The 26136-nt window shown below is 44.7% G+C and overlaps 1 protein-coding gene across 3 annotated transcripts in view; it reads left to right on the forward strand.

Annotated features, from left to right (window-relative positions):
• The window catches only part of LOC134575274 (gastrula zinc finger protein XlCGF17.1-like), a 52411-nt gene that overhangs the window by 17939 nt on the left and 8336 nt on the right, over window positions 1–26136 (forward strand). For 2 of the 3 annotated variants that reach the window (XM_063434538.1, XM_063434537.1), the window contains exons 2-4: window positions 9709–10111; window positions 10701–10827; window positions 10980–11078. In XM_063434538.1, the coding sequence (XP_063290608.1) occupies window positions 10088–10111; window positions 10701–10827; window positions 10980–11078 (250 nt within the window). In that variant the 5' untranslated portion in view covers window positions 9709–10087. The remainder of the gene's footprint in view (window positions 1–9708; window positions 10112–10700; window positions 10828–10979; window positions 11079–26136) is intronic. The other variant, XM_063434539.1, reaches the window with a different exon arrangement.

Raw genomic sequence — 26136 nt, forward strand, 5'->3', positions numbered from 1 at the left:
ATACTGTATGGAGACAGGCTGTTACAGTCTCTGTTACCCCCATAGCCTGGTATTAACTATTAGAGCATGGATTAGTGATACTGTATGGAGACAGGCTGTTACAGTCTCTGTTACCCCCATAGCCTGGTATTAACTATTAGAGCATGGATTAGTGATACTGTATGGAGACAGGCTGTTACAGTCTCTGTTACCCCCATAGCCTGGTATTAACTATTAGAGCATGGATTAGTGATACTGTATGGAGACAGGCTGTTACAGTCTGTTACCCCCATAGCCTGGTATTAACTATTAGAGCATGGATTAGTGATACTGTATGGAGACAGGCTGTTACAGTCTCTGTTACCCCCATAGCCTGGTATTAACTATTAGAGCATGGATTAGTGATACTGTATGGAGACAGGCTGTTACAGTCTCTGTTACCCCCATAGCCTGGTATTAACTATTAGAGCATGGATTAGTGATACTGTATGGAGACAGGCTGTTACAGTCTCTGTTACCCCCATAGCCTGGTATTAACTATTAGAGCATGGATTAGTGATACTGTATGGAGACAGGCTGTTACAGTCTCTGTTACCCCCATAGCCTGGTATTAACTATTAGAGCATGGATTAGTGATACTGTATGGAGACAGGCTGTTACAGTCTCTGTTACCCCCATAGCCTGGTATTAACTATTAGAGCATGGATTAGTGATACTGTATGGAGACAGGCTGTTACAGTCTCTGTTACCCCCATAGCCTGGTATTAACTATTAGAGCACGGATTAGTGATACTGTATGGAGACAGGCTGTTACAGTCTCTGTTACCCCCATAGCCTGGTATTAACTATTAGAGCATGGATTAGTGATACTGTATGGAGACAGGCTGTTACAGTCTCTGTTACCCCCATAGCCTGGTATTAACTATTAGAGCATGGATTAGTGATACTGTATGGAGACAGGCTGTTACAGTCTCTGTTACCCCCATAGCCTGGTATTAACTATTAGAGCATGGATTAGTGATACTGTATGGAGACACGCTGTTACAGTCTCTGTTACCCCCATAGCCTGGTATTAACTATTAGAGCATGGATTAGTGATACTGTATGGAGACAGGCTGTTACAGTCTCTGTTACCCCCATAGCCTGGTATTAACTATTAGAGCATGGATTAGTGATACTGTATGGAGACAGGCTGTTACAGTCTCTGTTACCCCCATAGCCTGGTATTAACTATTAGAGCATGGATTAGTGATACTGTATGGAGACAGGCTGTTACAGTCTCTGTTACCCCCATAGCCTGGTATTAACTATTAGAGCATGGATTAGTGATACTGTATGGAGACAGGCTGTTACAGTCTCTGTTACCCCCATAGCCTGGTATTAACTATTAGAGCATGGATTAGTGATACTGTATGGAGACAGGCTGTTATCTGTTACCCCCATAGCCTGGTATTAACTATTAGAGCATGGATTAGTGATACTGTATGGAGACAGGCTGTTACAGTCTGTTACCCCCATAGCCTGGTATTAACTATTAGAGCATGGATTAGTGATACTGTATGGAGACAGGCTGTTACAGTCTGTTACCCCCATAGCCTGGTATTAACTATTAGAGCACGGATTAGTGATACTGTATGGAGACAGGCTGTTACAGTCTCTGTTACCCCCATAGCCTGGTATTAACTATTAGAGCATGGATTAGTGATACTGTATGGAGACAGGCTGTTACAGTCTCTGTTACCCCCATAGCCTGGTATTAACTATTAGAGCACGGATTAGTGATACTGTATGGAGACAGGCTGTTACAGTCTCTGTTACCCCCATAGCCTTGTATTAACTATTAGAGCATGGATTAGTGATACTGTATGGAGACACGCTGTTACAGTCTCTGTTACCCCCATAGCCTGGTATTAACTATTAGAGCATGGATTAGTGATACTGTATGGAGACAGGCTGTTACAGCCTCTGTTACCCCCATAGCCTGGTATTAACTATTAGAGCATGGATTAGTGATACTGTATGGAGACAGTCTGTTACCCCCATAGCCTGGTATTAACTATTAGAGCATGGATTAGTGATACTGTATGGAGACAGGCTGTTACAGTCTCTGTTACTCCCATAGCCTGGTATTAACTATTAGAGCATGGATTAGTGATACTGTATGGAGACAGGCTGTTACAGTCTCTGTTACCCCCATAGCCTTGTATTAACTAATAGAGCATGGATTAGTGATACTGTATGGAGACAGGCTGTTACAGTCTCTGTTACCCCCATAGCCTGGTATTAACTATTAGAGCACGGATTAGTGATACTGTATGGAGACAGGCTGTTACAGTCTCTGTTACCCCCATAGCCTGGTATTAACTATTAGAGCATGGATTAGTGATACTGTATGGAGACAGGCTGTTACAGTCTCTGTTACCCCCATAGCCTGGTATTAACTATTAGAGCATGGATTAGTGATACTGTATGGAGACAGGCTGTTACAGTCTCTGTTACCCCCATAGCCTGGTATTAACTATTAGAGCATGGATTAGTGATACTGTATGGAGACAGGCTGTTACAGTCTCTGTTACCCCCATAGCCTGGTATTAACTATTAGAGCATGGATTAGTGATACTGTATGGAGACAGGCTGTTACAGTCTGTTACCCCCATAGCCTGGTATTAACTATTAGAGCATGGATTAGTGATACTGTATGGAGACAGGCTGTTACAGTCTGTTACCCCCATAGCCTGGTATTAACTATTAGAGCATGGATTAGTGATACTGTATGGAGACAGGCTGTTACAGTCTGTTACTCCCCATAGCCTGGTATTAACTATTAGAGCATGGATTAGTGATACTGTATGGAGACAGGCTGTTACAGTCTGTTACCCCCATAGCCTGGTATTAACTATTAGAGCATGGATTAGTGATACTGTATGGAGACAGGCTGTTACAGTCTCTGTTACCCCCATAGCCTGGTATTAACTATTAGAGCATGGATTAGTGATACTGTATGGAGACAGGCTGTTACAGTCTGTTACCCCCATAGCCTGGTATTAACTATTAGAGCATGGATTAGTGATACTGTATGGAGACAGGCTGTTACAGTCTGTTACCCCCATAGCCTGGTATTAACTATTAGAGCATGGATTAGTGATACTGTATGGAGACAGGCTGTTACAGTCTGTTACCCCCATAGCCTGGTATTAACTATTAGAGCATGGATTAGTGATACTGTATGGAGACAGGCTGTTACAGTCTGTTACCCCCCATAGCCTGGTATTAACTATTAGAGCATGGATTAGTGATACTGTATGGAGACAGGCTGTTACAGTCTCTGTTACCCCCATAGCCTGGTATTAACTATTAGAGCATGGATTAGTGATACTGTATGGAGACATGCTGTTACAGTCTGTTACCCCCCATAGCCTGGTATTAACTATTAGAGCACGGATTAGTGATACTGTATGGAGACAGGCTGTTACAGTCTCTGTTACCCCCATAGCCTGGTATTAACTATTAGAGCATGGATTAGTGATACTGTATGGAGACAGGCTGTTACAGCCTCTGTTACCCCCATAGCCTGGTATTAACTATTAGAGCATGGATTAGTGATACTGTATGGAGACAGGCTGTTATAGTCTCTGTTACCCCCCATAGCCTGGTATTAACTATTAGAGCATGGATTAGTGATACTGTATGGAGACAGGCTGTTACAGTCTGTTACCCCCATAGCCTGGTATTAACTATTAGAGCACGGATTAGTGATACTGTATGGAGACACGCTGTTACAGTCTCTGTTACCCCCATAGCTTGGTATTAACTATTAGAGCATGGATTAGTGATACTGTATGGAGACAGGCTGTTACAGTCTCTGTTACCCCCATAGCCTGGTATTAACTATTAGAGCACGGATTAGTGATACTGTATGGAGACATGCTGTTACAGTCTCTGTTACCCCCATAGCCTGGTATTAACTATTAGAGCACGGATTAGTGATACTGTATGGAGACACGCTGTTACAGTCTCTGTTACCCCCATAGCCTGGTATTAACTATTAGAGCACGGATTAGTGATACTGTATGGAGACATGCTGTTACAGTCTCTGTTACCCCCATAGCCTGGTATTAACTATTAGAGCACGGATTAGTGATACTGTATGGAGACAGGCTGTTACAGTCTCTGTTACCCCCATAGCCTGGTATTAACTATTAGAGCATGGATTAGTGATACTGTATGGAGACAGGCTGTTACAGTCTCTGTTACCCCCATAGCCTGGTATTAACTATTAGAGCATGGATTAGTGATACTGTATGGAGACAGGCTGTTACAGTCTCTGTTACCCCCATAGCCTGGTATTAACTATTAGAGCATGGATTAGTGATACTGTATGGAGACAGGCTGTTACAGTCTCTGTTACCCCCATAGCCTGGTATTAACTATTAGAGCATGGATTAGTGATACTGTATGGAGACAGGCTGTTACAGTCTCTGTTACCCCCCATAGCCTGGTATTAACTATTAGAGCATGGATTAGTGATACTGTATGGAGACAGGCTGTTACAGTCTCTGTTACCCCCATAGCCTGGTATTAACTATTAGAGCATGGATTAGTGATACTGTATGGAGACAGGCTGTTACAGTCTCTGTTACCCCCATAGCCTGGTATTAACTATTAGAGCATGGATTAGTGATACTGTATGGAGACAGGCTGTTACAGTCTGTTACCCCCATAGCCTGGTATTAACTATTAGAGCATGGATTAGTGATACTGTATGGAGACAGGCTGTTACAGTCTCTGTTACCCCCATAGCCTGGTATTAACTATTAGAGCACGGATTAGTGATACTGTATGGAGACAGGCTGTTACAGTCTCTGTTACCCCCATAGCCTGGTATTAACTATTAGAGCATGGATTAGTGATACTGTATGGAGACAGGCTGTTACAGTCTGTTACCCCCATAGCCTGGTATTAACTATTAGAGCATGGATTAGTGATACTGTATGGAGACAGGCTGTTACAGTCTGTTACCCCCATAGCCTGGTATTAACTATTAGAGCATGGATTAGTGATACTGTATGGAGACAGGCTGTTACAGTCTCTGTTACCCCCATAGCCTGGTATTAACTATTAGAGCATGGATTAGTGATACTGTATGGAGACAGGCTGTTACAGTCTGTTACCCCCATAGCCTGGTATTAACTATTAGAGCATGGATTAGTGATACTGTATGGAGACACGCTGTTACAGTCTCTGTTACCCCCATAGCCTGGTATTAACTATTAGAGCATGGATTAGTGATACTGTATGGAGACAGGCTGTTACAGTCTGTTACCCCCATAGCCTGGTATTAACTATTAGAGCATGGATTAGTGATACTGTATGGAGACAGGCTGTTACAGTCTGTTACCCCCATAGCCTGGTATTAACTATTAGAGCATGGATTAGTGATACTGTATGGAGACACGCTGTTACAGTCTCTGTTACCCCCATAGCCTGGTATTAACTATTAGAGCATGGATTAGTGATACTGTATGGAGACAGGCTGTTACAGTCTCTGTTACCCCCATAGCCTGGTATTAACTATTAGAGCATGGATTAGTGATACTGTATGGAGACACGCTGTTACAGTCTGTTACCCCCATAGCCTGGTATTAACTATTAGAGCACGGATTAGTGATACTGTATGGAGACAGGCTGTTACAGTCTCTGTTACCCCCATAGCCTGGTATTAACTATTAGAGCATGGATTAGTGATACTGTATGGAGACAGGCTGTTACAGTCTCTGTTACCCCCATAGCCTGGTATTAACTATTAGAGCACGGATTAGTGATACTGTATGGAGACACGCTGTTACAGTCTCTGTTGCCTGCCGGATAGGATTTCCAGGATACTGCTGCCCCAAAGGAATATCTCCCATAACGTAAATTGACTGAGCGCAGGTTAGTGCTCTCTATCAGGGCTGTGATCTGCACTGAAGGGTTTATACGCTGTGCACCTGGGGTGAGCCCCCTACTATATATTTCACTACACTGTGCTGCTGAGTGGAGACATGCTGTTGCAGCCTCTGCTAACTGCTGGACAGGATTTCCAGGACATATTGCTTAACGGACTATCTCCCATAACCATGAATTAACTGTTTGAGCACAGATTAGTGCTCTCTATCAGGGCCGTCATACCATGATGTTGCAGCCTCTGTAAACTGCTTGACATGATTTCCAGGACATATTGTGGAGCCAGGCAGTCAGTGGGGGTATTGCACGACATTGAGGCATCGCTGTAATACCGCTAGAGCGGCTGGGAGTGATCATGATCCTGTGGAGCCCAGCTTCCGATGCTCTGGCTGTACTGAGTACCTCGAGGGGTCGTAAAATAAATAATCATTTTTTTTTTAAATTAACCCCTGCCCTCCCTCTCCCATGTACTAACCCGATCGCCGCCGTTCCCCCGCCCGCGATCGTTGTTCTTCTTCTATGGGGGGACCGCCTGACAGCCCAGGCAGTCCCCCCTCTGCAAAATAGGACCCCCAGGGGCCATGTGATCATTCTGAAAGAGCAGTCACTTGACCGCAATAGGTGTCCATAGTGCTGCCAGCAGGGGGACTGCCTGACTGCCCTGCTGGTGAAAAAAAGTTAAAGGATCACTATAGGGTCAGGAACACAAACATGTATTCCTGACCCTATAGTGTTAAAACCACCATCTAGCCCCCCTGGGCCCCTCACGCCTCCATAAATATAGTAAATCTTACTATATTCAATCCTGAAGCTGTAAGTCTGCATGCTGTTAGACTCAGAAAAACAAGCTGTCTGCTGACATCATCAGAAGTGGTGGCCTGATCCAATCACAGTGCTTCCCCATAGGATTGGCTGAGACTGACAAGGAGGCAGATCAGGGGCAGAGCCAGCATGAGTCAAACACAGACCTGGCCAATCAGCATCTCCTCATAGAGATGAATTGAATCAATGAATCTCTATGAGGAAAGTTCAGAGTCTGCATGCAGAGGGAGGAGATACTGAATGTCTGGATGCATTTTAGGCAGCCATGACCCAGGAAGGATCTCTAACAGCCATCTGAGGAGTGGCCAGTGAAGTTATCACTAGGCTGTAATGTAAACACTGCATTTTCTCTGAAAAGACCGTGTTTACAGCAAAAAGCCTGAAGGTAATGATTCTACTCACCAGAACAAATTCAATAAGCTGTAGTTGTTCTGGTCACTATAGTGTCCCTTTAATAAAAATAAATTGTATATATATCTTATATTAAACATCATTCTAAGTGTATATATTTTTTCATTAATATATACTTATATTAATATAAAAATATACTTAGAGTAAAATTACACGTGTATGTGTATATCTAATATATATAAATATTACACAATCCAGCGCACTCGCTTATTAGCTAAACAATGATTTCCAATCCTAAATAGTTTTACCTAAAAACACCTCACCTAGGTAAAAAAATAATGGGGTTTTGGTTACATTATATGATCATTAGGCTGTTAGAGTAGGACCTGCCGAGAATGGGGTACTTTCACTGATGATATCATTGTTGTAGTTTAATGAAACTACTGAAATCAGTGTTCAATTACGTATGGGGAAAGCATTGTATTATTTACCGGAACGATATCCTTTTGTTCGGTTCAGAGAATTCAAGACCTCTTCAACATTTGCGATTCTCCGTGGTCCGGCTGGAATCGTTGTTTCGTAGTGGATGGTCCACTTCTTAGGATTCAGAATCGACTGCGCGTATTGCACACTGAAGATTTCCCCTTCAAAGGTCTCTTCTATCCTCAAGGAAATTTGCACAATCCTCCACTGCAACACCGTGACCCTCCACACACTTGCACGGATCATGGGCTACTGCCCTCCTCCATCCAGGCTATCTTCCCAGACCCACTTTGTTACCGGGACATGCAGCGCTTCCTGGTAAGGTTTCCTCAGGTGAGCCCCTACGACCAACCGGACTTCGCTCTGGAGTCTGATACCAGCTTGTGGGGCTGCGGTGACAACCTGCGAGAGCGCACCCACGGAAAGCGTGTGCACAACTCAGGAATTCTCCCTTCACATTCAATACCTGGAATTCTTAGTGGGGTCCTTCACTATCCGCAGACTGGAAAGGAGCTCTCCATTTGTTGCATTCTACTTAGGATGGACAGAGTGTCGACAGTCAGGTATATCATTCTCCTGGACAGAGCCAGCTTCAATCTCCTATCAGACATCATGAAAGGCATCTTCGATTTCTGCCTTCCACGCAGGATGTACCCGATGGCGGACCGACTCTCGGGGGAGACACATTTCAACACAGATTGGTTCTCCAACCTTCAGAGGGACTGCCAGAATTCAGTGTTCTTCAATTGGCTGCCGGATCCGGAGTGCAGAATGGCGGTCGCATTCCTGCCAGCTGGGCCTCTGGGTGGGGGGGGGGGGGGTGCATGCTATTCCCTCCTTCGCAATGATTACGGGGATTCTCCATCACCTCTGTGTTTGGCGAGTAAAACTGCCTCAGCCATCCCGCTGTGACTGAGTCAACCTTGTTTGCCGAACCTTCGGGAACTAGCTGGTGAGAATCTCTTCTTCCTACATTCATACCCGACTCACGGACCCGAAGGGGAAGGGGTCTTCTATTCCTGGAGGGTAAGCTGACCCTGGTGGCCTGAGCTCTTTCTGGGGTTCTTGGCAGATCAGCGGATTATCGCAGGCTGCTAGGGACCTCTTAGGAGACTCTTAGGAGACTCTTGGGCCTCTTGGGTGGCAATGCTGCCTCTCCATCTGGGCATTCCCAGTCTGGTTGGTGTTTGGAAAGGAACTTCGAACCATTATGTGGTGAGTTCGGACACTTCAACGACCCTTGACCTGTCTGGGGACTCCCGATGGGCAAGGATCCGTTTGTGTACCAACTACCCAGTAACATCCACCTCAGGGTTATGGGATGTGGAGATCGTTCTCTGTTTGTCTACGGAACTGGGCATCTACTGATGGACTTTTATGCTTGGTCTGGTGTTTTCCGTCATGTACTGAATATTCGGGTGTTCGGCGTGGATGTTTTTCCTTATTTCCCGATGGTCTATGTCTTTTGTTGCACTATTTGGATTCTTCATTAGTTTTCTATTCCTTTCTCAGTGTTAAAATTGCAAAATATGAAGCATCCAGTCATGTTGTAAAATTGTCATCAGAGTTTTATATGATTGTTGTTCAGTTATCAGATTGTAGTTTACACGTTACTACAATGGAACAATGTATACTGTGTGTTACTTGGATTTCCATGTGTCTAAACCTGTCACACATTCTCTTTTCAGTTTGATTCGTCCCTGAAGACATTTTGGTTGTTTGTGTGGACTTCACGGGAAGTTTGCTCCTTCAGATGTTGGATTTAGGAGTTATTGTTATTGTTTATTATATGTTTGCTTCTGCTTGTCGCTTTCTGAAAGCGGAATTGATTAGGTCACTATGCCTCATGTACATCATACTCTCTTGTGATTGGTTCTTTTTTTTTATGTTTCTTTGCTGCTGTGGAGCTAGTAAAGCGAGATTATGAAAACTATTTGCCTCCTGTAATTACTAAAATTAAGATTATTAGTACACTAAAGCTAGTATAATCTTCAATTGCCAGACAAATAAATGGTCTAAAAATTTAAGTGTGAATTAAAATAGAAAAGAGTTTACCTTCACTCCTTGTTCACTTTATGGTAAAGAATACTGAACTGTTGTATTGTCACTATCTGTCCCTTTTTACTGCAGAGTGGGCTTTAAAAGAACAGGATCCAGTGTTTTGAGAAAGGTGGATTCTCAGATAATACATTAGAAGAAGGTGGACTCTCGGATAATACATTAGAAGAAGGTGGACTCTCGGATAATACATTAGAAGAAGGTGGACTCTCGGATAATACATTAGAAGAAGGTGGACTCTCGGATAATACATTAGAAGAAGGTGGACTCTCGGATAATACATTAGAAGAAGGTGGACTCTCGGATAATACATTAGAAGAAGGTGGACTCTCGGATAATACATTAGAAGAAGGTGGACTCTCGGATTATACATTAGAAGAAGGTGGACTCTCAGATAATACATTAGAAGCAGGTGGAAGTGATTGAGAGGTTCCTAGATCACATCACAGAGATGGACTACGAGCTGAACGAACAGGTATGGGAGAACTTATTTTATCTCCTCTCTTCTTCCCCATTGATGGGAAGGAATCTTAAAGGAACACTATAGGGTGAGGACCACAAACATATTCTTGACCCTATAGTGTTAAAACTTACCTAATTTCCAGTTCCGCTCCCGATCCGCCTCCTTGCTGACATCATCAGAATTTATGATTTTTAGCCGATCCAAAGCTTTCCCCATAGGGAAACATTGAATTCGGCAAGGAGGTGGGACGGGGCAAGCTCAACGCCGACTTGGCCAATCAGCACCCTGTGCAGCACTGCCGCAGATAGCACCTCCAGTGGCCATCTGAGGAGTGGCCACTGGAGGTGTCCCTAGGGGGCAACGTAAACACTGCCTTTACTCTGAAAAGGCAATGTTTGCATGAAAATGCCTGCATATAATGATTATACTCTCCAGAACTACTACATTAACCTGCGGTTGTTCTTGTTTTACCTCTAAAATATTGGAAAGAGATCGAAAGAAAAGTGTTGAAGGGCATGATGAGATACGATTTTAATAGATAAAGTTTATTTTTAGACAATAAATCATCTTGCAGTTACATTGTATAAAATTTGTTATTTAGAATCCATGTGACTTTGAAGACGTGGCCGTTTACTTCTCCGAGGAGGAGTGGAACATGTTAAAAGAAGAAGAAAAGATGCTTTACATAGATGTGATGATAGATAATTACCAAACCATCTGGTCTCTCGGTAAGAAGTCTTCCTTGACCCATAGGAAAACTGTTACATCAGAACATTTATAGCTGGAATTTCAGTCATTTCTTCGGATATGTTTTTATATTTTATTTTTGGGGAAAGATGAAATCTAATTATTTCAAATCTCTCTCATTGAACCCATACAGGTGATATCGATGTGATGCCTCCAATAATAGCAGCACTTGAGCGAGGAGAAGAGCCATATATGACGGATCATGGACAAAGTCCAATGTATTCTGGCTTAGGTTAGTAATCAACACAAAACCAATTGGCAATTAAACCAGTGTGATGATACGCAGTAATGAAGCCAATATGTATGTTTCCAGTTCAGCAGGATATATAGACAGGGAATCCTATGAATGCCATCCCAGGTTTCTAAATATTTTAGAGCTGCTAGACCGCAAGAGTCTAGGGAGTTCATTCTTCTTTCGGTAGCTGTAAGTTTCTGCGAGTTGAGTCACCATTAAGTTAATCTGGAAATCAACTGAGTAACTGAATATGGAGATACCAGCATAATTGGTGATATTTTCCTGTTTAGAAACACATTTTGCAAAGGACAGATACTGAGGCCTTTTTTTCCCTGAGCTTTTTTTTTCCATGTTAAAGGAACACCATAGTCACCTAAATTACTTTAGCTAAATAAAGCAGTTTTAGTGTATAGATCATTCCCCTGCAATTTCACTGCTCAATTCACTGTCATTTAGGAGTTAAATCACTGTGTTTCTGTTTATGCAGCCCTAGCCACACCTCCCCTGGCTATGATTGACAGAAACTGCATGAAAAAAAAACTGGTTTCACTTTCAAACAGATGTAATTGACCTTAAATAATTGTATCTCAATCTCTAAATAGAACTTTTTTTTTTTTTTAATTCTTTATTTTTGTCATATTTTATAATGTTTTCAGTGTCATTGGGGTGGGGGTACAGAAAAGAACAAGGGAATAAAATTATTGTTACAGAGGTCAAAAAGCTTATTTACCATTGTGATGACAATCATACATAATATACTTGCAAGGTAAGGTCTTTCATTGGTTGCAATATCATACGTATGCTGGTACGTTTGTGCTATCTATGCAACATTTGTTGCTGTGCTGAGTCTAAGGGTTAGGGAGGGGTACAAAAATAGAAAGGGGAGGGGGTACGGGTACCCTGTTTGCTTATTTTTAGTTTTTTAACATCGTTATTTTTAAGAGAGGTTATTTTCATTGTATTTGGTAGAGGGTACAGGGGAGGATGAGGCAACAGGGTAGGTGGTTCAAACAGTGCCAAGCGTAACATTGTTGGCATTAACAGTCATACTGTAAAAGCATGTTAGGTACAATTCGTCTTTGGTTACATTAATTGCTGTGTATCCGGGTACCAGTACTTTGTGTGTAACCTTTAATATTGTTCTGAATCTAAGGGGGTGGGGGGGGGGTACAAAAGTAGCAGAGGGAGGGGGTACGGGTGCCCTATCTAGTTTGTTCACGTTCTAGTTCAATATTTTCCGCTATTTGATATGTGTGTCGGGTTGTGTACCTTGAAAGGTATAGGTGGTAGAACAGGTGAGGGGTTGTATAGGGTTGAAGGGGGATGTCGGGTCCCTAATCTGACCTGTTTTACCGTTCGGTTTGTTTCCCCGTATAGATATGTGTTCTTATGTAGTCATGGTCGGTATATTTGTCTGTGGCAGATTCGGTGATCATAGCTTATGTCTAGGTGTGTCCGAGTTTGCGTATCATGTGAGGTGGATTTGTCGGGGAATACGTTTATCGTACAAAGGTAAGTCGATGGGGTCATGAGTGGAGGGTTGGTCTCAAGGTAGTTCATTCTCATGGGGGTCTCTTTCTGCTGTTATATGGGGTACGGTAAGGCACGGGGCCCCGGTCCGGAGGGGTCAGGTGGCTGATATGCTCTGGGTGTTCTTTTGGTTATAGGGTTACTCCCTGTTCTTGCGCAGTGGGGGGTTCCTATTGTTTCGGGTCTTTTGTTTCATATATTATAGTTACCAAGGTAGGGATGTGTCTCCCTCGATCCAAGGGTCCCAAATTTTGTGGTAGCGTTTAGGTGTGTCGTGGATCAAGGACGTGAGTTTGTCCATTTGTATGTGATCTAATATTTTTTTTGTGATAGTTGTCGGGGATGGGATTCGGGGGGTCGACCACAGTTCCGCTATTGCTCTTCTAGCTGCAAGAGCTATGCGGGCGCTAAGTTTGTTTTCTGCTCTTGTGAGTTCTTCCAGTGGTTTTGATAATAGTAACGCCCATTGGTCTAGTGGGTATGGTTTGTGCAGTATTTTAGTCAGTAGGTTTGTGACCTTTGTCCATAGAGGTTTGATCTTGGGGCAAGTCCACCAACAGTGGAGAAACGTCCCTTGTTCGCCGCATTGTTTCCAGCATGTGTCGGGTGTTTTGTGTATGATTGCTAGCCGTTTGGGTGTGAGGTACCATCGGAATAGCATCTTATATGCTTGTTCTGTATGTGTTACACAGATGGAAATGGTCGCCGTAGCGTCCCAGATATCTGCCCAGTCTGTGTTGTCTCCTGGAGGTCCCAGGTCCCTCTCCCACGCCGCGATGTATGGGAGGGTGACCTGGGTGGGATGGGTTGCCAAAGTCGTGTATAGGTCGGATATTTGTCCTTGTCTGGTCGGGCATTTCATGCACTCCTTTTCGAATCGGGAGAGAGTTGCTGTGCCTGCTTGTTGGATTATCGGGTTTGAGGCGAAGCTTCGTAATTGGATGTACCTAAAGTGATCGAACGTCGTCAGTGTGTCGGCGTCTTTGATTTCCGTGTATTGAATCACCTTGTTATTTAGATATAGGTGTTGGAGTCTGTCTATGTCCCTTTGATCGAAACTGGCAAATTGAGTTGGAGTGAGCCCTGGTGGGAATAGCTTGTTTCTCCATATCGGGGTCATGGGAGAAAGGAATGAGGATAGGTCGAATTTATTCTGTAATTTATCCCATAGGTCTAGAGAGTGGGTAATGGCTGGGGCAGTTGGGGGGGGCAGGGGTCGATGGGGTCTAGGGACCCACATGTAGAAGGATGGAAGGTCTCTTCCAAATATGGTATGTTCGATATCTACCCATCTTTTGGTTTGCGGGGGTGCGTGCCAATGTTGGATTTGGGCCAGTTGAGCAGCTGCATGATAGAATGAGAAGTTAGGTAGTCCTAGACCTCCTTGCTTTTTTGGGATATAGAGGGTGGTTCTGCGGACCCGGGGTTTGCGGCCGTTCCAGATGAATTTGTCGACCGCCTTTTGTAGCGTTTTGAAGTCTGTTGTGTGGAGAGGTATGGGTAGTGTTTGGAAAAGATATAGTAGCCTGGGAAGTAGGTTCATTTTTACGGAAGTAACTCGACCAAGCCATGATATTCCCAGGGTCTCCCATTTTTGGAGATCGGCATGTGCTTGGCGTAATAGTGGTGTATAGTTGTTTTCGTATAGGGTGTGTAGGTCAGCTGGGAGCTGAATTCCTAGGTATGTTATGACTGCAGGGCTTATTCGGAATGGGTGTTTGTGTTTGAGGTCGGTTAGTTGTGTTTCCGAGATTTGTATGGGTAGTATTTCCGATTTTGCGATGTTTAGTTTGTACCCTGCCACTTCAGCGTATTCATTTATGGTGTCCAATAAGGAGTCTATGGAGTGTTCCGGGTTAGTGAGTGTGAGGAGTATATCATCTGCGTAGGCGGATACCGTATACGTTTCGCCCCTGATGGTTATTCCCTCTATGCTAGGATTGGTGCGGATAGCGTGGAGGAGAGGTTCTAGTGACAACGCGAACATGAGGGGTGAGAGAGGACAGCCTTGTCTCGTGCCGTTTAGGATCGGGAATCTAGGTGGGGAAATGTTAGGGAGCAGAAGGGCTCCCTGTGGGGAGTGGTATGTTGCCCGTAGGAATGCTAGAAAGGGGTTCGGGAAATTCATGTGTTCTAATGTGCGATAGAGGAAGGGCCATAGTAGGCGGTCAAATGCCTTCTCGGCATCCAAGGAGATCACTGCGGTGGGGATTTTGCGGTGTTTGGCTAGCCAGATGAGGTCAATGTTTCTTCGTGTGTTATCTAACGCTTGCCTGTTGGGTATAAAGCCCACCTGATCTGGGTGTATTAGTTTGTCTAGGTATGGATTAAGTCTTGTGGCCATCATCTTGCTCATGATTTTGAGATCTACGTTAAGTAGAGAAATAGGTCTATAGTGATCCGGCTCTGTGAGGTCTTTGTTGGGTTTGGGGAGCAAGCATATTTTCGCTGTCGTCATGTCCGGTGGGAGATGGTCTCCCTTCAGGGTAGCGTTAAATACTGCGCAGAGGTGTTTGAGGAGCAATGGGCTAAATTCTTTATAGTAGAGGGCGGTATATCCATCAGGGCCAGGGCTTTTGTTAGGTTTGCAGGCCCCCAATGCCGCTGCCATCTCTTCCACCGTCGCTTCAGCCCCTATGGCATGTTTAGCATTTTGGGGCAGGGTGGGTAGTTTTATGCGCTGTAGGTATTTATCTAGTATTTCTTGGTATGTTGCTGTCTCTTGGTTAAGGTGTGGGGAGTGGTTATATAGTGATTTGAAGTATTGTTGGAATGTGTCGCCTATCTGGTCAGGCAGATCGGTAAGTGTGCCCATTTTTGTGCGTATAGAGGATATTTTCTTGGCTTCTATGCGTTTTTTGAGTCGTCGGGCTAGCATGGTGTCGGCTTTATTGCCCTTTTCGTAGTATTTCTGTTTAAGCCACATCATTGCTTTAGTCGTGTCTGTAAGGGTGAGTTGTTTGAGGAGGTCTCTAGTGGCGGTTAGATCGCGCAAAGTTTGTGGGTGTGGGTTGTGTTTGTGGTTCATTTCTAATCTTCGTAATTCAGTTAGTGTGTCCGTTATCTGTTGCATTTTTCTCTTTTTATGCGCAGAGGCAATGCTAATTAGGGTTCCCCTGATCACTGGCTTGTGTGCAGCCCATAATGTTATTGGGGAGGTTACCGAGGTTGCGTTGGTGTCGAAGTATTCTTTTATGGATTGAGCGAGTGAGAGTCTTACTTGGGTATCATGGAGAAGTAACGGGTTTAACCTCCAAGTCCATGGCCTTTTCAGGTCTGGTATGCGGATGGTGATAGTTATATCTGCATGGTCCGACCACGAGATATTACCTATGGATGTGTGGGTTATCTGGGTTGTCAGGTTCGGAGAGATAAGGAAATGATCTATGCGTGAATATGTTTTGTGTGGATTCGAGTAGAAGGTATAGTCGCGGTCGGATGGATGTTGTGCTCTCCATATATCTACTAGTGTTTGTGTGGCTAGGAATTGTGCAAAGTATGCGTCATTTCTTGATGGTTGAGATGTAGGCACCCCGCGGGTCGACCTGTCTATGGCCGGGATATGCGTGGCGTTGCAGTCTCCACCTATTATCATTCTCTTGCCTGCGTAGGCTTGTATGTGTGATGCGTAGTGGTTCCAGAACGTGCTATCTGGCACAGAAGGGGCATATACCGAGCTTACGACGTAGGGGGTTGCGCCTAGTTTACCTTCTATCGTGACATATCGGCCTTGTGGGTCTGCGGTGCACCTGACGTCTGTCAGGGGGCAAGTGGTTTTAAGTAGTATCGCTACGCCTTTTGTTTTTGTGGTTGGGGAGTGGGCCATGTAACTCCGATTATAGTATCGATTGGTAAGGGGGAATGACCTTTTGGTTGTGAAGTGCGTTTCCTGTAGGAGTAATATATCTATGTGTTGTCTGTGGGCCCATCGTAGGAGGCCATGTCTTTTAGTGGGTGCGTTAAGACCCCTGGCATTGATGGAGACACATTTCAGTAGGAGGGGCATTATGGCGGTTATATGTCCAATATGGTTCTACTATTCGCCTGGGCGTGTAGAGTATCTGTGGTCAGTGGCCGGGGCGGTGGTCGCGCCCAGGGGTGGGCCGGGGTCCCGTGCCTTGGGTATAGGGCGAAGAGGGAGGTTGAGGGATAGAGGCGAGGGGTGGGTGGGGTGGGGGTAAAAGTAAACTAAAGGTGGGGTTCTCTCTATGAGGGCCCTAGGGGGCCTATCTATTGCCAATAGGTGGTGGGGTGGGTCGCCTGACGGCTCCTTAAGGGTCAGAGGTGGTAGTGGATAGAGTGATGGTCTACGGTGGCGGGTAGCCAGAGTCGCGGTCTGGTCCTTTGGTCAAGTCATTGCAATTATCTTATTAGCACGTAGTTGTGTGTGCCACAAGTCGGTGTCCGCGGCATCGCCCCCCTCCCCCCAGCCGCCCCCCCATAGGGCGGGGCAGCCGGGGGGGTGGGGAGAGGCCGCGTGTGTGTGTCGCCAAGGAGCGAGTGGTGGGTTTGCGTACTGTACCCAGAGTCAGTCGTCATTTGAGGGATGTGGGTCTTTCCCATAGGGCGATGCGTTTCAGTGTGGTCGTCCTCTATTGTTGCAGTCATCACTGGTGTGTAGGGTGCCATGGTAGGGGGCCACTGGTTATACAGTAACGTTCCTGAGCAAGATAAAGTAATAAACATTTGAACATCATCGCTTTATATTAATACAGTTATGGTTATACAAGTGCTAGTACATTCTCTTCGCATTCTTATAACATACCCATTCCTATCAGTATTGTAATTTCACCTCATTCCCATCTTGTTTTAGTTGTGTTACCTCTGTATGTTCTCCCATTAGGTGAAGTAGGTTTAGTGGTTTACATGTTGCGGAGGAGCAGGGACTGAGCTGCATTTATGCTATAGACTGCTAGCTATCCAAATACTATATAATCTATGGTATCTCTTGCGTGCATGGTATTAGGCCACTTGGTCTGTCCTGGTTGCATCGGTATGGCTAAATATCTATGTTTCTGTTGTGATTAGATCGGTTCTCTGGTGTCCCTGAGTATCGTCTTTTCCATAGCGGAATCTATGTATGGTAGCTTTACTCAGGTGCTGTTATGTGGATGTTGTGGTGCGTCCATTGCACTTTGTTCATTCTAGAGGTAGTGTGTATCCTGATATCATGGTCATTTGATCTAAATTTTTCTAGTTTACTCGATTTATAGTAGGACTGTGGTGTTTGTTTGTCTTTTTTTCTTTTTCTTTTTTTTTTGTGTGTGAGGATGTGCATATCAGGGATTATTAGTAAGTGGCTGGGAGTCATGCTGCATGTTTCGTTTGTCTTATTACTATATCTATGCTGTCCGCCCTGGATAGCTTCCTATAGGCAGCGTGCCTCTTTCATGCTAATTAAGACAGAAAAGGTGGTAGCGGTTGGCGCATTGTGCAGAATATACCGCCCATGGCGACCTCAATTACCACATACCTTATGAATTGGCATATAAGCGTATAGATTGGTACCGTATGTACATTTTAGCAGTGATAAGGCGGATAGTGATTCTAGGCCCTGTCCTTATAAGGTTGCCTGCAGCTAATTTAGCCTGGGGGATATATTCAATTATACAGTGGAGTATATAAGCACATTCTGTTCTTATTGCGTTAATGTTGAGATGTTGGTCTCTCAGGTGCGGTGATACCTGGGTCAGGGTATGTGTACCATATTGCTTAGGTGTTTCGTGTCCCCTTTAAACCCATGTATGTTACAGTTATGGCTACTCCTTAAGATTGGATGCTGGTTGGGACAGGCCCATATGGTTGGGGGTGTTGTGAGTGCGCAGGTGGGTGGGAGCGTGTATATGTCTCAGCTATGGGTATACAGTTGATTATTGTCATGTCATGCATATGCAAGGAATACTTAAGTGTCCGTAATGAGGGATCATCGTCCGTTTGTCTTGCTGATGGCGGTGGCGTCTGAGGCTGTCGGTATGTCGTCTCTGGGTGAACTTCAGCATGTCAAGCGTTGGAGTCTCTGGGTGTGGGAGCAAACATAGTCTGTGGCAATGTGTTGAGCGGGGTCTTCATGTCAGTCTGCGGTGTTCAGTTCTGAGCGCTGGGGTTCAGGTTATCAGGAGGTAGCCGGCGTTGGTGGTGAGTATCTCTTTCCCTTCGGGTGGATGGTGTCTGGGCTAGGTCGGATCCCTCTCCATGGTTGGTCTCAGGGTGAGGGAGGCCCAGTCGTTCCGCGAAGTTGGCCGCATCTGCGATGTCGTGCAGGGTGTACGTGTGGTTATTCCGGCGTACCGTGAGTTTAAAGGGATGCCCCCAGGCGTACCGGATTAGTCGTCGCGTTAGTTCCAGGGTGAGTGGTTTTAATTCTCTTCGTTTCCGCAGAGTACTGGGGGCCAGATCCTGGAAAAACATCACCGGGTGGCCTTCAATTTGGAGGGGGTTGTCTCTGGCCGCTCTCATTATGGCCTCTTTTATGTGGAAGTAGTGAAGCCTGACTATCACATCCCGCGGTCGGGCCATGCCTGGTGTAGGGGCTCGCAGGGCTCTGTGGGCACGATCCAGAAGGAGCTCGGCCGGAGGTGCCTCTGGGAGCAGGCTGCAAAATGTTTCCCTGATGGTAGATGCGAGGGATTCCATGTCGATGGTTTCGGGTATGCCTCTAATTCTTATATTATTTCGGCGTGACCTATTATTGAGGTCTTCCTGGGCATCCTCGAGTTGCTTCATTTGTTCCCTTAGTTCTTTTATGGCCTGATCTTGCGTATCTGCCCTGGTGGTGGTGGCGGCCATTTTATCTTCTAGTGAGCTTGTTCGTTGCACGAGGTCGGTGAGGCCTGCTCTTATGGGCGCCAGGTGCTTAGAGAATTCTGCGGCCATATTAGCCTTGATATCGTGCAGTAGTCCACGGAGGTCTTCTCTTGTGATAGGGTTAGTGTTTTGGTGGTGGCTAATATCGCTTGCCGTCGAGTCGGAGTCATACTCCTTTGGATCTCCGGCCTTTTGTTCCTCCTCCGGCCTGCGGGTTTTGAATATCGGGGCCACTGCCGACCCCTGCTTGGATTTACGTCCGCCGCCCATATTGCCGGGTACACCGTCGATGGCAGGTTTAGGGGTGAGTTTTTTGAGTGGCTTTGGCTGCAAATTGCTGCTAATATTTGCTTTTGTAGGACCAGGCTGTGCGGAGCTCTAGCAGGACACCGCCATCTACACCGGAAGTCAAGCGCCGCCCCATCTCTAAATAGAACTTTAATCACATACAGGAGGCTCTTGCAGGGTCTAGCAAGCTATTAACGTAGCAGGGGATAAGAAAATCTTAATTAAACAGAACTTGCAATAAAGAAAGCCTAAATAGGGCTCTCTTTACAGGAAGTGTTTATGGAAGGCTGTGCAAGTCACATGCAGGGAGGTGTGACTAGGGTTCATAAACACAGGGATTTAACTCCTAAATGGCAGAGGATTGAGCAGTGAGGCTGCAGGGGCATGTTCTATACACCAAAACTGCTTCATTAAGCTAAAATTGTTAAGGTGACTATAGTGTCCCTTTAATAATAATAATAGTATTTTTTATATGGTCCCAGCATATTCCGCAGTGTTTTACAGGTTAGCAAAGAGGATATAAAACGGACAACGAAAAATAAGTGTGCCTTTAAAAAGAGTGAAAAGGCTGTGGAATTCCAAGAGAGAGAACTCAAGGTGTGATGATGCCTGCTGTCGTTTGGCATAGTCAATAAAATGAATACTATTAAATTGTGTAATAACATCTAGTCCCTGGGAAGTTAGTAAAAACTGTTGAAAGTTAAATGTACCTTTCCTGGTTTCATATATTGTAATGATTATGTGAGACGGTGTTGTTAGTATTATGAGGGAAGACGTGAAGACTAGCGTGATAACACAAATTAGGTGGGAAGAGGATGAGCTTACTTAGACTGGTGTGTTTTAACGAACAGAGACCAGCAGGGTATTCCATATCAATGGGTTTCTCTTGAGATTGTTCCATATCAATTGAGAATTCCATATCTTGTTGATTATTAACAATTTAGATGTGAAAAGAGGACAAATGAAGGTCGCTTCTAGAGGAGTGTCCAAAAAGAGGTGTCTTTTGAGTTTAAGAGGAATTGTAGAGATGGGTAGCGTCGTTGAGAGTTTTGCAAGTTAGTTTGATAAGCCTGAATTGGATGGTGAAGGGCACAGGAAGACAATGTAAGTGATGGCAAAGGGGCGAGTGGTGAGGAAAGGAAGGTAAGACTTGCTGTAGCGTTGGCTGCAGATTATAGTGAATCAATGTGCGCTTTGGAAAGACCCGTTAAGGAGTGATTACGGGATTTTAAGGTGGGGAAAAATTGCCGTAACATTCGTCTTACATTAGACGGTGTTTAAAGCAATATTTGGAAGATGAAAATGACAAGATTTGGAGAAGACTATGGGAGGGTTATTTTCAAAGAAAGAAAGAAAAGTAGCTCCCGTGTGTAAAGATTGAGTTTTAGAAGATGGGTAAGTCCTGTTAGGTATTTATTAACACGGGGATTGATACATTTGCATTAAATCTCGGAGACAGCTAAAGTTAGGAGCTAGTTTTTTAAACTTAGAAAGCTTTATTTTCCACAACAAAAAACAATTCTTAAAGAGATGCTAGTCACCAGGGCCACTAGTCACCAGGGCCACTAGTCACCAGGGCCACTAGTCACCAGGGCCACTAGTCACCAGGGCCACTACAGCTTAATGAAGTGGTTCTTGTGTCTAAAGCCTGTAGTCACTCAGACAGCCACTAAAGTGCTTCCTATGTCAGTGCTGCACAATATGCAGCACCTACATTCAGCGCCTCCATGGAGCTGAACGTTCCCCGTAGAGATGCATTGATTCATTGAAGAGATTCTGATTGGCAGATCGTTTGGCAGTTATGGCATTGGATTGGCAGAGATTATCAAGCGTAATTATCTCAGTCATAGAACACCATTCCCACTTGGGGGGTGGGGGGGGCGCTGATCACCTAAGCACACACACGTACACTGAGACAAATGGCATACACACACACACACACACACACTGACAGACACACAAATACACTGACAGACAGACACACTCACAGACACGCATACACACAAATACATTATCATATGTTTTCAAGCAATTCTATTCCACACAGCCTCCCTGCTGTTTGGAGAGCTGGAGTGGATCTGTTTTACCTGGGGTCCAGTGCGCGGCTGGCTGGGGAACAGTGGAGTTGAGCGGCCGGCTTGGGGGCAGTGGAGAGGGGCAGACGGCTGCGCGTTCTGTAGGCGGGCAACAGGGGAGCAGTGATCTCCCTGCTCTGCTCCCTTGCTTGCCGTTTAGTGATGCCGGGGCCAAAGTAAATAATGGGGGGGGGGGGGGGGGAGAAACAAACAAATGTTTATGAACGTGTGCATATGAGCAGTGGTGTATCCTGGTTTTGTGCTGCCCTAGGCAGGCCAAAACTCAGGCGCCCCCCTCCCGCCCGCACCACCCCCATCCAACCCTTCCCCCCGCCCGCACCAACCCCACCCTTTCGCCGCCCCGCCTTCTAAATACACACACACACATTCACTTACAGATACGCATACACTAGCTAACAGAAACACACACACACTTACAGACACACTCACACTCACTAACAGACACACACTCACTAGCAGATACACACACTCACACTAACAGACACACACACACGCACTAACAGACACACACTAACAGACATACATACACACACACTAACACACTAACAGACACACACTAACAGACATACACACACACACACACACTAACAGACATACACAGACACACTAACAGACAGACACACTAACAGACAGACACACTAACAGACAGACACACTAACAGACAGACACACTAACAGACAGACACACTAACAGACATTCACACTAACAGACAGACACACTAACAGACAGACACAGACACACTAACAGACAGACACACTAACAGACAGACACACTAACAGACAGACACACTAACAGACAGACACACTAACAGACAGACACACTAACAGACAGACACACTAACAGACAGACACACTAACAGACAGACACACTAACAGACAGACACACTAACAGACAGACACACTAACAGACAGACACACTAACAGACAGACACACTAACAGACAGACACACTAACAGACAGACACACTAACAGACAGACACACTAACAGACAGACACACTAACAGACAGACACACTAACAGACAGACACACTAACAGACAGACACACTAACAGACACACTAACAGACAGACACACTAACAGACATTCACACTAACAGACATTCACACTAACAGACAGACACACTAACAGACATTCACACTAACAGACAGACACACACACACAGACAGACAGACACACACACACACACACACTAACAGACATTCACACACACACACACACACTAACAGACATTCACACACACACACACACACACACACACTAACAGACATTCACACACACACACACACTAACAGACATTCACTCACACACTAACAGACATTCACACACACTAACAGACATACACACATACTCACTCACTCACATATTTAACACTTTTTTAAAAAAAATTTACCCCCTCCTTACCTTTGGGAATGCTGGGGGGGGGGGTCCAATTTCTCCCTGGTGGTCCAGTGGTTGCTGGGCAGTGCTGGCGGGCGGGCGGCCGGCCGGCGAGGGAGCACTTCCTCTGAGCTGTCTGCTCAGCCCCCTTGCGCGCCGCACAGTGAGGCTGGGAGGCGGAGCCGGAATATGACGTCATATTCCGGCTCCCAGCCTCACTGTGCGGCGCGCGAGGGAGCTGAGCAGACAGCTCAGAGGAAGTGCTCCCTCGCCGGCCGTCCAGCAGACCGCCCAGACGGCATGTCAGTTAGCCACAAGGCATTTGCCCTGGGCGTTTGGGGGCGCTTTTTTTGCCGCCCCCTGGAAAATGCCGCCCAAGGCAAATGCCTTGTTTGCCTCGCGGCTAATACGCCCCTGCATATGAGGTCCAGCTTAGGAAAAGTAATTCAAATGAAATTCATTCATGTGTCTTGATTTATAGAGTACATCATATGTATAGGATTTCAGATTATTTTGAAAGTTACAGGTCACAAAATACAAGGAGTAAAAAAAAAACTTCGATGTGAAACAATTTTAGAAGTTGGTATGTTTGTGTTGTAGGTTTAGTAGCCATCACAAAAAACTAAATTGCCACACAAAATACATATTTATATAAATTAGACACTTTTTACGTAGCCATTTCATCGCCAATCTCTGCTGAATATTGGAGTAAAATAGTTTTTCCTCTTTTTTGGCATATACACATATACCAAGGTTTGTGTAATGTGTATTTCGTAAATCTGAAATTCCTGCACAGAACTCTATTGTGTTCAGCTACATCTGCTGAGTATAACGATACTACCATTGTATGCCTTCGGCACTATTCTGTGAAGCTTCAATGCCATATAAGAGACAAGGCTATTTCAGTTTCTATAGTTAGAATTTTCGTAGATGGATTTGATGGGCCTATGTTTCATTTTGGAGCATTGTAGCAGTTTGACTGTTCAAAAAACCCCACAAAGGGCTTCCATTTGGGAAAGCAAAAACTCCAGGCTATCTTATGGTGTATATTGTGCCTTAACTTGTCACCATTTTTTCACCAATTTATGTCAATGTTGGTGGTAAGGAAAAGAAAATATCACTTTGTTTACATACATGTTGCTGGGTATTTCTTACATTTGATATTGTGGCGAAACCAACCTCGCCACTGGGCCCTGGAGAAGCCTGTTTGCTAGCCTCCTACCTGCTGACTATGACCCTGGGTTATTTGGGGCATATTGTACTTTATATTGCTGCTACTGGCCCTTTTAAAATCATCGATGGACATATTGGGACTTTTTGGGATTGTGGCGAAACCGACCTCGCCACGTGTCCTTGGAGGGGGCTGATTGCCCGCCTCTTGCCTTTGGACTATGGACCAGACTTTATGGGAATGTGATACCCCAGATAGCTATACCATGGAGCCTATTCATATAATGAAAGACTTTAGCTCCATGGCAATTGTACTGTGTGAATAGGATCTGCGCGCTATTCGGTAGTTTTGTGCGCGCAGATCCCAGCTATCTGGGGATAGGTGAAATGTCTGTGTGTTATGTGTAAAAGGTGAATTTATGTATTTTAAAGTGTTTTACTGTCTTTGTGTCCCCATGTGCTTAATGGAGTCTGTCTCTGTGCTGGGAGATAATTGAATTACTTCTCCAGCACAGAGAAGGCCCTGGAAAGCTAGGGGTTTTAAAAGATACTTTACTAACTTTTGAACCCCTGGTCTGATCCATGCCATTTTTTAATATGTTGTTCCCCTGAATGGATTGATTGTGGATATGTATTTTTATGTGAATGTGATGTATGGTTTTGAAGTTACAGATATTGTGTAAAAGTTATGTTTTAAACTGTATAATAAGTGGATTATCTCTCAGGCTAAGGGGAGGGGATGTGTGGGTTGTACCATATCTCGGATTGGTTATTTTATGCCTCCCCCTGGGTGTGGCCTGTATGTGTGAGATGGAAATAAAAGCCAGGCTGGATGAGCCAGTCCAGAGTTCCTGTTTTACCCTCAAAGTGATGTGTCGTCTCATTATTGGGGGGAAGGATTTATTGCATGCTGTTCCAGTTGACTGCTAGGAGTACAAGCCTATTCGTATGGTTCCTATTCAATGGTCTACAGCATTCATATGCTTGGGAGAATTTAAAAGGTTTCTCGGATTCGGTGATTGTGGTGTCTGCCAGAGTGCTTGGAGTCCTCAGGAAGCACTAGGAGCATCCTTTAACGGAGGTACCAAGTCGGGGTGCCAGGCGATCCGTTACAGATATGTACAACTGTCATAAAATCCCTCAAATTATGCTCAGTTACATCTTTTGACTAAAACAATATACCCAATGTAAGACCTAGACATTGTTTTGTGAATTAAAAGTGCTGTAAAAGAGACAAGTTTAGGTTTTTAAGTGTGAATTTTCATAGATGGTTTTGATGGTTCCATATTCTATTTTGGAGCACTTTCGCAGGTTACATATTCCAACTCATCATAAAGGCATACTATCTCTTAAAGAAGACATGCCCAGGTATTTCAAAAGGCATATTATGAACCTTAGTGTGGGATCATTTTTCCGCTAGCTTGTACTAAGTGTAGTGGTAATAAGTCTTGTTTCTGCCTTTTTGACACACAAAGTGAGTTTGCACAGTATATTTTGCAAACGTTATATGTGCCAAGGCAGTAGGTTGCTCAGCTATGTCATCTGAGTACAGCAATACCCCCGTATGTACCTTTGCCAGGTATATGTGGATTTGAAGGGGCATTTTTGAGAAGCAGCAATTCAGTTTTTTCAATCTTTTAATTAATTTTTATGCTGGGTCCATGTCCCATTTTGTAGTGGTTTAGCAGGTTGCTTATTCAAACTACCCCACAAACGCATACCATCTTTTAAAGAATACAAACGGCATATTTTGAAACTTAGCGTGGGATAATTTTTTCGCTAGTTTGTTCG

This window comes from Pelobates fuscus, chromosome 10 (genome assembly GCF_036172605.1).
Source record: "Pelobates fuscus isolate aPelFus1 chromosome 10, aPelFus1.pri, whole genome shotgun sequence".
NCBI classification, from domain to species: Eukaryota; Metazoa; Chordata; class Amphibia; order Anura; family Pelobatidae; genus Pelobates; species Pelobates fuscus.